Source organism: Pholis gunnellus (assembly GCF_910591455.1).
Source record: "Pholis gunnellus genome assembly, chromosome: 13".
Classification (NCBI taxonomy): domain Eukaryota; kingdom Metazoa; phylum Chordata; class Actinopteri; order Perciformes; family Pholidae; genus Pholis; species Pholis gunnellus.
Window position 1 is genome coordinate 6,785,634 of NC_136540.1, and position 13,022 is coordinate 6,798,655.

Genomic DNA, 13,022 nt, shown 5'->3' on the forward strand with positions numbered 1-13,022 from the left:
GTTCGTTTATTCCTATTCCCACGATTGCCTCAATCCCCCCTCATTCTCTTCTTCACTCCCTTGACAATAATTCACGGAGAAGTCCTGCTCAACCACCTCCAGAAGCAGTTGCACATTTTAAATTTCGCGCATTTTGCCGACTACAATTTCTCCCCTCACGTCCTGCTGATGTCGCCGCCATCTCTCCGCCTACTCCCGTCTGCCCAGGTGGACGTTACCTCGTCTCTATCAGTGTTGAGGATCGCCTGAAGGTAAACTTGGGAGTGATATGTGGCCACAATTTATTTGGAAGTTAAACTTGTTCAACCTTAAGCAAACTCTCGACGTAAAACGTTTGTTTTTCTTGGACTGGAGGCGTTAATTGTTGAAGCAGAGACCAAACATATTCCTTTAACTAGCTAACTAAAATGTGAAACGTAAGAAAATATTAACGTGACTCCAAAAACAACGTACGCTGACGTTTAGTTTAACTTTTAGTTTATTAGATGTGTCTTTAAAATGTGCAACTGTTCGTTACTGGCGTCGACAAAAGTCAGCCAACTTGGTCCGTTTGAAAAGCGACCGTTAGCTCCGTCGCTAGTTAACTGGGTGTCACATTGAATGTCGTCCTCCTTTGCAAACCGCAGTAAGTTAATTAACCTAACGTTAAATAACGTTACGCTAATATTGGGCTCGTAATAGGTTATTTTCTTACCGACTACAAAACACAAAATCAACAAATCATCATGATTGAGAAGCTGGACACTAAAATAAGGCTAGACACATGTTTCTTTAAATAGCATTACAGTGAAAACCTATTTTTTTTTTAAAAACTGAAATTGTTTTAATTGGGTTGAACTCCCTATAACTGTGAAATTGCAGAAAATTAAAAAGCTCTTTTACCAAGATCAGTTCACCTGGTTTGAGTGTGGAATCAGTTTGTCCAAAAAGGATCAAATTATTTGCCAATTGTGGAGTTTTATCTATTTCAGATTTGTAAAGAATTATTGATTTTAAGTCACATGTTCTTCCTGTTGCCGCATGAAAATGCATCATGTAATTTATGTCTGTAAACATTGTCAGGTGTGTAGATTATTTTAAGTATCCTATTGATTGTGTCCCAGCTGGCCTTTTGGCACAGCTGTAACCCTCACAGCTGTAACCCTCACATCAACTTTTTTTTCTCTACAGGCTTTATGAAAGTCATGGCGGATCAGGAAGCATTGAAGTACAGTCCAAAACAGGGTGCTGCTAGTTTTCGGTCTCTTCCAGACTTTAACCCAAGCTTGCAGCTTCACCTTCCTCGGGTACAGCCGACAGACGACGTGTCCGTCTGTAGTGGTGCTACTGGACTCAGGTAATGAAACAGTTGGCAGTGTTGTACTGTGGTTAGAGTAATACTAGATAAGGCAAGCTTTATGTACTGCACGTTGCAATTCAGCTTTTGTTTTGTTGTGTATATTTTGGGATGTGCAAATGTTCGTCTACAATCATAAAGACATTTTGAAGCTTTAGCTGCTTAATTTAATGTTAAATCTTTTTTCTTTTACGTTACAGTCTTAGGAAAGATCTCCCTGCTTCCGGAGACCACAAGCTCCTCCTCTCCGAAGGAGCAGACGGCCCCAGAATTGAGAGTGCTTTTATCGTTAAACTCAAAGATAAACTTCATTCTGGAGACACCCAGTTGGGAGATGAGGTAGATGAAGAAAGAGGCAATGTCAGGGTTTCCCACTTTTTTGGTGATGTTGCATGACAAAGACCATGAAATGTGTTGGGCTTTCTTCTAGTTATTAGATCATCAGCTGTCACACTCAGCCTCCAAGTAGTGTTTTTTTACCAGAATGATTTTGTTTTTTTTCCAGGATGAAGACTCTGACGATGCCCTGTCTCTCCACGGTATGTCGCCCGCTGCGAGCATACTCTCGGATAAAGAGCTCACCCTGGACCACGTCATGGACCTGAAGAATCCAGACGAGAGCACGAAGACTGAAGGTTCAGTAGCAGCAGTCCCGCTGTGTGATGCCAGCATTCATTATCTAATCATAACCCGGCTCCCTGTTGCCGCTAACATCCAAGTTGTTGTCTCTGGTGCTAGTGTAGCCTACAGGGCAGTGAAGAAGAAGAAGAAGCATCCTCTTCCTCTTTACTATTGGCTGTCTGGTCCCCCCAAAGACCCAGTGGCGGCTTGTTTGTAGCATCAGGCAGATAAAAAAAAAAAATACAATTCTGTTATTGCATTTATGGCGGTATATCTTTTTGTACTAGAGTATACAATATATTGTAGCACTGCAAAGCAACAGTCTATAATGCATCACATTCTTATCTGTACCACTTTACTGTCATTTCACAGAGTGAAGCCGTAGAGATAGAAGTAATTAACTTGTTTGGTTTGTGACCCTTTTTAAAAAATCACAATCAATCAACCAGCCGGTACACTGAGTGCAGTAGTCTCTCATAAACGTGTTCAAGGCGAGCAGTACTAAGAACAGCACTAACGTAGTGATGTCCAAAATCCATTCTATCCCTCATACGTAGCTGTCTTTTGGTTTAATCTTTGTCTTCTAGTTTGGAGATCTGACTGGCACAAGAGTCACATGGCAGCGATGAGTAGTGAGAAGTTCGACAGCCTGCTGATGATGTATCCGGATTTCTACGGCTGCAAGAGCCACATGGCAGCATTTGTCCTGATAAGAGGTGAGCACCTCAGGTGTGTCAGTGGAATACATTTCTGGATCGTTATTATGTGAATATCTTTATTTTTTGACTTTTCAAAATGTCTGCGTACGGTGGAGCAGACAGACATTACTGATTGGCTGAATAAAAACAAAGACTCCATCTACATAGAAGAATATTAAATGGTATTTTGTATAACTGATGCAAAACTGGACGTTTAAATCGGTTTCAGATTTTTTTCTCGTAGGAGACACAAGACAGGTTCGATTTATAGAGCACACACATAATATATATATATATATAGAAAGACATTGACTTAGACGAGACACTTCTGTTGCTTCATGCTCAGAATAGCAACATCACTGCGTTTATCCCCGTGCTTGCCAGTGCCAACCACGATTTTGACATTTGTAATGCCGGAGAGCTGTTACTTCTTTCCTTTCTTTATTCAGCGCCTGAGCGACTATGACCAACGAGTCCTTCAGGAGGCATTTCACTCCTGCTTGCTTCTTTTCATATTCAATCAACGCTTTTAAAATTGAGTGTTATACACGTGTCGTCGCTTATTCACCTCCATAGTTAAATGCCCTTCACGCACCATTTTCCTACAGAAGTGCTGGATACAGCGGGGGGTCCATGTGAGCATTACATGGTGGTGGCTTTGGGAGCTGGCCGCTCATGCTGCAGCAAGTGGCTTTGCTACAATGGAACAATGGTCCACGACTGCCATGCCGTCATCATCGCCAGGCGGGCTCTCAAAAGGTACAAAACTGCTATTATGACTTTCAACAAGGGTTCCTAATTTACAAAGAAATTATATTTAATACTAATATAATATATAGAGAATATTATTTTCCGCTCTTGCTAGAGCAGGCCGCCTGCATCAGCACGCTGTCTGTCTTGTGCCATCGATGGTGCTTCTGGTGAAAAGTGCCGATGTAAAAGGTATTTTTCTCTCTTTTGTTCAGGTTTCTGTACAAACAGCTTCTGCTGTTCTTTGATGCCGATCCAGAGGCCAAGGAGAACTGTGTTTTTGAGAGTAGTGCAGACAGCCACCAGCTCCAGCTCAAACCCAAGACCAGTCTGCATCTCTACACCAATCAGTATCCTGAAGGAGCGGCTAAGAACTTCTACTTCAAGTACTGTTATTCCCCTCTTTGTGCTTAGCTGATAGCGGTATTTCTGAGATGCCATGGGACGATAGAAATTAAGGATTTGACTTCTGAGAATAGTAGCATCCTACAGATGTTGTGAAACACGCTATTATTAGCCTGTAAATAATTTTCCGTTCTGTCCTCTTTTAGGGGCCCTGTGAATGATATCTGGAGCGCTATGAAGCTGCAGTATCATGCCAAGGGCCTGCTGGTCCCTGTAGCCTACCTTGACCCAAGTGTGTGGGGTGCCAAGGTCTGCTGCATGTCTGGTAGTGACAAACTGTGCCGCTGGACTATCACTGGGGTGCAGGGCGCATTGCTGAGCCACTATATCCAGCCACTCTACATCAGCAGCATGGTGCTAGGTAAAGTTCAGAGCGTAGCGAGTGTCTCCGCACGGCTCTCAACATGGCGTTTACCTGAGGGGGAACCGGAGGAACGGGTGCTGAGGTTCTGAGGGGCACTCTCACATAAAACAAAAAAACATGCAAGGCCGGCGTGGCTTTGTCAACAAAGCACAGAGAAGCTCGAATCACACAGAGTGATTTCATTTAGCTCCACTACATCTTTACGTTACAGATAGTTCTTTGATGCTCTGAATATTATATAGAGAGCCTTCAAAGCAATTATTAGAGATTTTAGGTAATGCACTCATTTTATTATTTTGGCGAGAGTTATATAAGAAGACTCTCAAAGGCTAAATGTGAAGTTACAGGCAGCAGCTTTCTGCTCTCAGCTCAGGAATCGTTCAGAAAGAAACTTGCGTCTTTTTTTACAATATAACGGAGGTGTTAGTGAGCTTTGGAGGTGCCGGTAGACAGATTTTATTACCTTTGGTCTCTATGCTAAGTGAATTGGCTTCTGGCTGTAGCTTCATGTTTAGCATGCAGACACGAGAGCAGAATTCCTCTCACTCTCGACAGGAAAGGAAATAAGCATATTTTCCAAAATGTCATTTTAAACTTCAATTCCAGGTAAACAATAAAGTCTGCTATTTAACATCCAGGTGTTATATTTCCAATGCTGTCACACAGGAAGTGAGTTGTTTTTGAAGCTGTACTAGGAAAGTTATTTTCATTATGTTATTTGACATGGATTCATTATTTAATCATTAGTTTGTAAATTACTGTGCAAATGCTGACATTTAACTGTTGTTTATTTAGGAGGCCAGCAGCTCTTAAACGAGGAAGTGTCCGATATCACCAACATGCGACTAGGGGACGGATGGGAAGACATTCTGCCGCCGTCCTACCAAAAACACAACATCTTCTTTCTCTGTGGCGAGTACGTGGGGCCTGTTGCGACGTCCCAGCGGCGGCACGACGAGCTCAGCGTCAACTGGTGCCTCGGAGACAAGGACGTTGAAGTTCTGGACAGTGGCAAGGGCTTCGTTGTTGATGGGTACGATACAAAACGCATGTACAATAAATCAAAAGAAAACACTTAACTTGTCCCTGCCACAGAAATGTGGGACCTGCATGACGTCCCGTGCTGGTCTCGCAGAGAGTCTAGACCTGACTCGGGCTTACCTCATTCACACTCGTGCAGCCAGTTCCGGGGATGGAGTAGAGAACTGCTGGCAGTGCCGGATGCAGTGTGCTTGTTCGACAGTCTCGGTGACGCCTGGGGCTCCTGCCATCTCTTCGGTTTTGAAGCTGCAGACAACTGCTGATGTCCAGAAGCTGGAGTGTGACACCGACGTGGCTCTCACCAGAGGCTGTGTTGTCCTTGAGCAGAGATTACAGCCCAAAAATAGATTTGAGATCCTGCTTGGCGCTCGCAAGTGTTGCTCCGTATTTCGGCTCCTGTCCTGCAGCCCGAACTATTAGCTTTATGGGCGACACCGTGTTTTTTTTTTTTTTTAAACTGTCAGGACGAGCTCTGCGGGACGTTTCACACAATAACCTATAAATAGGCAATGAAAAAAAGAGGCTCCCTGGAAAAAGAAGAGAATAAATTTAAGGGCAAGAATACAGGACATGAAGTGTGTAGGGGGAGGTGAAGAGGAATTGAAAGGATGGTAAGAACACCTACAAATTCTAGTGAGAAAACCAAAGGAGAGGCTGCGTCTGTCGTTGAGACTTCTGTCATTTAGTGACGTAAAAGTAGCGTGCCCAATCTCTTGAATTCTGCGTAGAAGAATACAGTTTATGTGGAACGTGTGGTATAACGGGCTGCAGACATTGTAGTATTCATGGGGCACTAGTGATTTGACATCAGTCACCCAGCAATCTGCTAATCATTTACTATCAATGCTGTCATACTAAATACCACTTCAAAACAGTGGGATCTCACTACTGGTCTGCTCTTCAGGGATCCACTCCAGGGTTTCCCTCAGGACATTGCTCAGCAGCAGCGGTGGCGGTAAGTGCTGCCTGTGGGAAACCCTGACGTCTCTCAGCCAGACCACACTTTACATGTTTCCTGTAACAGCACAAAAGAATTGTCTTGCCAAACACTTCATATTTAGCCCAGCGGAAGCAGGGACTGCATCCTCCAAATCAGTGTTGAGAGGTGGACAGTGTTATGAGCAAGGCACTAACTGCAGAACCCACATTTTACATTGACAGTGTTTAGTCTTACGAGTGGATACTTGGAAGGGGAACCAGCCTCAGTGCTGCTAATGAACTGGCTGGCTTCTTTATGAATCATCGGTGAGGGAGTGTGTGTTACACTTACTACAAAGCACGGAGGCTGGACGTGCTTCTAGCACAGATAAAAACCACAACAAAATTAAACATGGGATGTAAATAGTGCAGGATTGAAGAATCTCTAAAAACAGGCTTTGTTGTGAGGCTGGATCATATATAATACGGTGTATGAAAGGCAATTGAAGTGCACGGAAGCATTCACCGGACTTTCTTGTTTCCCAGCTCTCCGACTGCGAGTGGGCCGGGCTTCTCCAGCAGACTTTGCAAGAGAGCCCTCTACAGTTATTTCCTCAAAGTCGCACGGCTGGGCGGGCCGAGCTACCTGAGCGATCTCCCCACCTACCACAGCGTCAAGGTGCGTGTCCGCTATAGACGATCACGCGAATGCTCAGTGCTCCATGAGAGAACTGAGAAACTAGAAGTGTGGTTATGATTTTCTTAAATTCTTTTACAACATTGCAGTTCTTAAACAAATGTGACGCATGAGGTTGTTTGCTTTATAGGTGGAGGCCACCGTCTACCAGACAGTCAAAGATCTGGTCAAGCAACGGTTTCTGAGCAACCACGCAGGTCCCTGGAATTCAAAAAAGCTGGTGGACTGCTTTAGCCCTTGAATGTGCTCTTCGGTAACATTGCATGAAGAAGTTTAAGTTCGTCTTGAGAGTTTCTTTGCTGCTGTTTACTGTATACTTCATTTATAACCTTTTAACAGTAAGTTTAGTTCATGTATAATGTTTCTCCTTTCGGTTTGTGTAGGTGTTTGAGAAAAATAAAACGAGAAACCTATTGTTGTGCACCACAGTGAAGTAGTCTGTTTGAATGGGTTGTGGGTGGAAAAACTTGCATTTCTCTCTCTGTCAAGTAGAATTGAGCTGCGTTATCACCCATTTGTGTCAATGTGCCAACCAATACTTCAACCAATCAGGAGCTGAATAACCACAGATGACCGAATGTTCTCTAGTTTTTATTGCACTTTGAGATTGTTTTTAAAAAGGTAATGAATCCTGTTCCCAAATAAGTGAAATGCAATGTTTTTTTCTTTATTCTCAAATTTCGTATCTTTTTCCTTTATTTATCTGATCATTGACAGTACTTTGTATTCATATTATAAGCAGGGTTTTACACATTTTGCCAAAAGTTTAGGTAGTTATTTAGTTTAAACTTATTATAAAGTAATTGTCGACTGCACAGTGTGATGGCTATAGGCAAATGACACCATCAGTATTTGGATCGGTCCCCTATAAGCCGTTCACTTTGCACTCGTCTCTGCCACCGGGCAAGCTCTGCTGTTGTCAGCCTCCTGGTTAGCATTACATTGAGCAGGTGTCGGGTCACACAGTCGATATATAAAACACTAGCAAAGGCTATCCAAATAATTAATAACCGTCGAACTTTATAGAGAAACTCATGCAGTATTTTAAATATATTGACTATTTCGGAGCATCACATGTTTATCATAAAGGTGTCAGAATTTACATGAACAATTAAACGATGTCGTCGTAATCATCATCTCACTGAAGCGAGTAAAGAATGACCGCATCATAATTTCTCTTGGTTTACACATTTACGGTCACAAATCGAGATGAAAAGGGAACACAGCGAGCCTTGCATCATCTTAAATTTAAATTATTCCCTCATACACACACACACTGATACCACAGTCCATTGTCACCATGGCTCCACTCACCAGTTGCTTGGCAACCAACTCCTCCTTGGAACGGATGCAACTACTCATGTCTAAATAATTACAGGCTCTTTTACAATATTTAGCGAAAACAATAGAATCGCACGGTAACATTTTCTAATGAAGCTGCAACACAATAGAATTAATGTCACATCTCTGGTCTTTATTGGAGCACAATATACGTTGATGCCGCCGTCTCAGTTTTAAGATTTCATGATAGTTTCTGGGATTTGCATGTCTGCATGTGTCTGTATGCAAAATGCTTATGTCTGCTCCTGTGAGTTTTATCTTCGTTATTACTGGCCAAGCAAGTGGTTCTTCCAGCCAGGTGTCGGGTTCACCCCCCTCTGGGAAGGCAGAGCTTCTGGACCGGACGTGCTTCTCTGGGCCCGAGGGAGAGCCAGGGAATTCACAAAAAGGCCTAAAAGATAATTAAACATCCGCAAACAACTTTAGGTGTGGAAAAAAGAGACATGTGAGGTTTGAGAATGCACGCCTGGGAGTTGGGCGTTAAAACTTAAAATTGAGCTGTCGGATGGTGACGGAAACCTTTAAGAAATAACGATTATGTCCTTTTAGGCTCGATTAGCAGGGCGTTCGTGTAATTATTTAACGTCAGCGCAGTCTCATTAATGAATGCAGTGACCTTCACACTGATTCTGGCAGCCGAGGGACTGTGATGTCAGACTAAATCTGTGATCATCATTATTTCATATGAATCTTAAGATGAATTATAACAATTGGTTGAAACCTTAAATGTCTTATAATAGAGTAGAATTACATTTAATCTTAAAATAAACAAAAAAAAATAACCTGTGGCTGTTCATCTCTCAAAAACACATTTTTACAAATGAGCTTTTATTTATGTATTCAATGTTGTGTCACTGTGGAACTGTGTGTCTTTTTAGCTTTGAAGTGTGCTAAAATGATGTCAGTGTTGACAGACTGATAGTGATGAATAAAGTGAGGATGTGTGTTGCTTCGGAATGAGGCTTTGCTTCCTTACCCAGGTCTGGTCTCTTGCAGGACGAGTTTCTCTGGCTGGAGTCGGAGGAAGCCGATGTGCTCTCGGTGGAGCTGGACTTGACTGAGCAGACCGAGGGTACTAGCGCTCTTGGAGGATTTGATTTGGGTTTGGCTGCGACTCCAACTGATGCAGAGTTGCTCCACTCTGGACGACAACAACAACACCAAACACAGACAACCGAAATCAAGCCAAGAGTTGCCTGTATTGCAAATTGATTAACCTCTTGAGGGTAATTCTGCTTTTCAGTGATTATATGATATATCTTCAAGTGACCATCAAAGTGACTTAAAGTGATCAAATCCCATCACACCATGTGTGGCTGCCATACCAGAATACTCTTCGAGTCGAAAGCGTCCAAAGCAGAGGTGAATCCTCCACTGTTTCCGGACATTCTCCTTCATCAGACAGTGGAAGAGGAAGATGAAAAGTCCTGGAATACAAAACAGAAGGGACATACGCTGATGAGCTTTGAAGAACAAGATTGGACCTTGATTTGTTCTGTTTTTTTGCCCCTCAGCAGTTATTTCTAAAGTCCACTTGAGCAAGGCATTTCCGTCCCAGTAGTGAAAACTGGCGGGCTTTGGTTGCGTCACTCTCAGATGAAAAAGAAAGCAATATAACAAAGACCAGTCGAGGTAAAGGCTGTTGAGAAATAGTTGCATCACTCAGCCTGATTCCCTTTTCTTTCTTCTTTTTTTAAATCTGATTTCTTTTGAACTGTGAACATGAAGTGGAATGTTGAGGAAAACTGCATTTGTGGATAGCAAACACTTCACTCAATTTAATTACCGGTATATCACTCATACGTGCCACTTAAGAACAAATCCGTTTGTATTTAGATACATATATTATCCAGCATGGTGTCTCTGAGCAAGAAAAGAAACGACAACCTTGGAGGGTGTTGAGTCCAGCGAAAAGGTACAGCATAGCTACTCTGGCTGGTCCCCAGGTAAAGAAGCCAACGGTCCATGTTAGTCCGAGTAACAAGGTCAGACTGGCAACTCCCTTCAGGTCATGCAGGAGTCCGCTGCGGGTCCCAGCCGGGCTATTGACTTGCATGTGGCGAATCTGGATCAGCACCACCACAAAAACCTGAAAGAAGCAGTTCAAGTACATGGAAACAATAATATAATTAAAGATGCAAGTGCCCTTGAATGAGAGATTTGATGGAGGATTGTTAATAGTGAGTCATGCCAGGCTACATGGGCTGCAAGGCCTGATCTGATATTCTAGAGAATAGATATATTTACCACTAAAATGTGAACATAGCCCAGTGTTTAAGTACTTTGAACTGTATGAAATTTAATTAAAATGATTTACCGCAATGTTGAAGATAAAGACCAGCACAGCATACGCAACGACAGACACGTAAAACGTCACGTCGTCCTGAAGCCAACAGCTGAGGGAACAATGGTTTGAATGATTAAAGGGACCGTAACCAGCAGGAAGGACTTCAAACCTTTTCACAACCACGTTTGAAAAAAAAAAAAAGCAATTTAATCAAAATGTTGATTTCATGTCACATGACTTACAGTGTGGCACTTCTACATGCAAGACTGGCTTGATCTGTTTGCTGAAAACATTAACAATACTGTGAAGCAAAATGTGAAATTAAATCTAATCAAATAAGAAACAAAATTATAAAAAAACATGCAGTATTTCTGGTAGTTTGAATAATTCCTGTTTATTATGTTGGTTGGTATTTACTTTTAACAGGTAGTGACAAAATAATATAATATTATACAAGTTTAGCCGCCGGAGACACGATATTTTTACTGCTGATTGAAACCTGTGTTTTCAAATAAGCCTCAAGACAAATGAATATAAGATGAAGCAAATCTCACAAGTTGTCAGAGTTGTCCAATGGCTCCAAGCTCTGCTGAGCATCTGTGTAGAGGTGACCGCCGTAGGCCTCTCTGTCCACGATGAGCACTATGGTGCAGATCACCAGAGGAAGCCCTGGAGGAACAGTTTAATTAAACACTTTCATAGCACATTGTTATTCTGACAGGGTTCTAATTATTGACCAATAATGAGTGGGACACCGTTTTTTGGCCGGCGTCGAACTTAAAAGTGTCCGTTGAACACGTGACTAACCCCATCCCAGAGCACAGAACTTGAGGATGTAAGAGGGCACGTAGACGTTGAAGACTTTGACGAGTGCGAAGTACATGTTAACGGCCTCTAGTCCCATCCAGGTGAACGACGCCAGGAGGAAGTAGTGCAGCATGGAAGCGACAGCCACACAGAGGCCGTATACGCCCCAGGAGGACAGCCAGGAGTTGACCAGAAACACGAGGTTCAAGCCCAGCAGTGCCAGGGAGAGGTTGATGAGGATCTGAGAGGGGTAGTCCCGACGAAGCTTTCTGAGAAGGAGACGGGGATGAAGCACAGGGGAGGAAAATTCAAGTGTTCATGTGGTTATACTTCAATTGTTGCTGTTATCCAATTAAGGACAGAGTGTTGGGTGTTTCAGTATGGACCAAATGTATCTGCATTAGTGTTGACATGACCTTTAAAGACCTATCAACAGGTTAACAGTCTGCATGTAAACACAGTCGGCGTATAACAAGGAGGAAACATTTGCGAAATAACGACTCAGTGGTTGGAGTCTCACTCGAAGGCTGTGTAAGTGAGAACAGTGATTCCCAAGAACACCGATGAGACTCCACAACCAGCGTAGGTGATAATGGTCAGGATCTGCTCATTAGCCGCGTCCACCGGAGTCCTGGAGACATCCTAGACACAAACAACACAGATTTGTAAGAATGGCTGTATTTATTTCCCAATGTGCCACAAATAACTGCTGCTGTCTAACAGTACTACCAAGGACAAACCAGCATGACGACTACTCAAATATCTAGCTTACTCTAGCACTAGTGTGTGTAAATTAGTTGCTCAATTAAAGTGCCAATTTCAGTAACAATAGGAGTCATGACCCTGATATATTTGCAATTTTGGAACATGCTCAATGCAAATCTGTCAAAAATGCTATAGCTTGCACCACCGTTAGAGGTCATTATTTATTAGATATACCGTATTTGAATATGTTATATCACTATACTCAAGGTTGTGCTTAATTTCAAAGCAATGTGTCTTTGCCATTTGTAAAAGAAAAGAAAAAACACACCAGAGAAAAGGAAGCACATCTTACAAAGACTTGGTCTAATCAAAAATAATGAATTTGGGTCAGACTGAGCTGGAAAGTAGTTCATTTATATATATTGTGCTTTGATCTCCCTCTGCTGGTAAATTGGAGTGGAGCCACTCCCCCCACGTCATAGAGCTCTGTACTGCAGTCGCTCTAAGGGTCAAAAACAAGAACAACAACAATGCATACCAGAAGAACTCCGAAGTGCGTGAGATGATCACACAGGCACGTTGTGTAATCAGCGCTGCCGTTGTGTTTCCTGCAGCCGTAATCATCCCAGCCTCCCTGTCCGTCTGGGCGATGACACAGACATTTAGTATCACACAGTTCATCCAGCAATAGAAGTGATCATTTAGGGCCGGACCTACTGTTTTTATTGAAGTTCCAGTACACACACTGCACTTCCTTATCGAGCTTCAACAGAGATGGAAACGAGAAGCTTTTGTTAATCAAAACTCATTCATTCATCATATTAGCAGCAGTGTAAAGCAGCAGTAACGCTGTAACAGTTCTATGTCATGTTTTAAAAAGGAGAGTTGATCCTACTATATTGGGTACAAGATGGTGGAGCGTGACTATGACATCTTCATCCAGGTCTTTGATTGGAGAGCTGGCGTTGGTCACACTGGCCGACACCACAAAGGTGTTGAGGCTCTGCTCCTTTTGGCCGCTCTGAAAACAATAACACAACGCAATGTGCAAG

General features: G+C 42.7%; 2 protein-coding genes and 1 long non-coding RNA gene across 3 annotated transcripts; 1 reads left to right on the plus strand and 2 right to left on the minus strand.

Moving 5' to 3' along the window:
* Positions 1–1,184: 1,184 nt before the first annotated feature.
* On the plus strand, positions 1,185–7,071 carry adad2 (adenosine deaminase domain containing 2; the record flags this gene model as incomplete). Its single annotated transcript, XM_079171873.1, has 10 exons — positions 1,185–1,336; positions 1,537–1,675; positions 1,842–1,971; positions 2,545–2,673; positions 3,264–3,414; positions 3,621–3,791; positions 3,957–4,171; positions 4,970–5,207; positions 6,680–6,812; positions 6,961–7,071. 10 exons carry the CDS (start codon positions 1,185–1,187, stop codon positions 7,069–7,071), a joined length of 1,569 nt encoding a protein of 522 aa, XP_079027999.1.
* A 1,356-nt stretch (positions 7,072–8,427) lies between these two features.
* On the minus strand, positions 8,428–12,518 carry LOC306704783 (adhesion G-protein coupled receptor G6-like). Its single transcript, XM_079171301.1, has 9 exons — positions 12,509–12,518; positions 11,786–11,907; positions 11,266–11,534; positions 11,013–11,127; positions 10,489–10,567; positions 10,059–10,260; positions 9,497–9,598; positions 9,148–9,312; positions 8,428–8,562 (listed from the first exon to the last, which is right to left on the minus strand). Exons 3-9 carry the CDS (start codon positions 11,396–11,398, stop codon positions 8,438–8,440), a joined length of 921 nt encoding a protein of 306 aa, XP_079027427.1. The 5' UTR covers positions 11,399–11,534; positions 11,786–11,907; positions 12,509–12,518; the 3' UTR covers positions 8,428–8,437.
* Positions 12,519–12,550: 32 nt separating this feature from the next.
* LOC306705616 lies at positions 12,551–12,963 on the minus strand. Its single transcript, XR_013767345.1, has 3 exons — positions 12,866–12,963; positions 12,688–12,733; positions 12,551–12,612 (listed from the first exon to the last, which is right to left on the minus strand). It is a non-coding gene; the product is annotated as an uncharacterized lncRNA (long non-coding RNA).
* Positions 12,964–13,022: the final 59 nt, after the last annotated feature.

Excerpts from the sequence above, each read along its gene's own strand:
- LOC306704783 (XM_079171301.1), bottom strand. The coding sequence starts at position 11,398 with ATGCTGCACTACTTCCTCCTGGCGTCGTTCACCTGGATGGGACTAGAG. Across the intron at positions 10,568-11,012 it reads TTGGACAACTCTGACAACTT|CTGTTGGCTTCAGGACGACG; the intron begins GTGAGATTTGCT and ends TTGTTCCCTCAG. Across the intron at positions 9,599-10,058 it reads TGGACTCAACACCCTCCAAG|GACTTTTCATCTTCCTCTTC; the intron begins GTTGTCGTTTCT and ends TTTGTATTCCAG.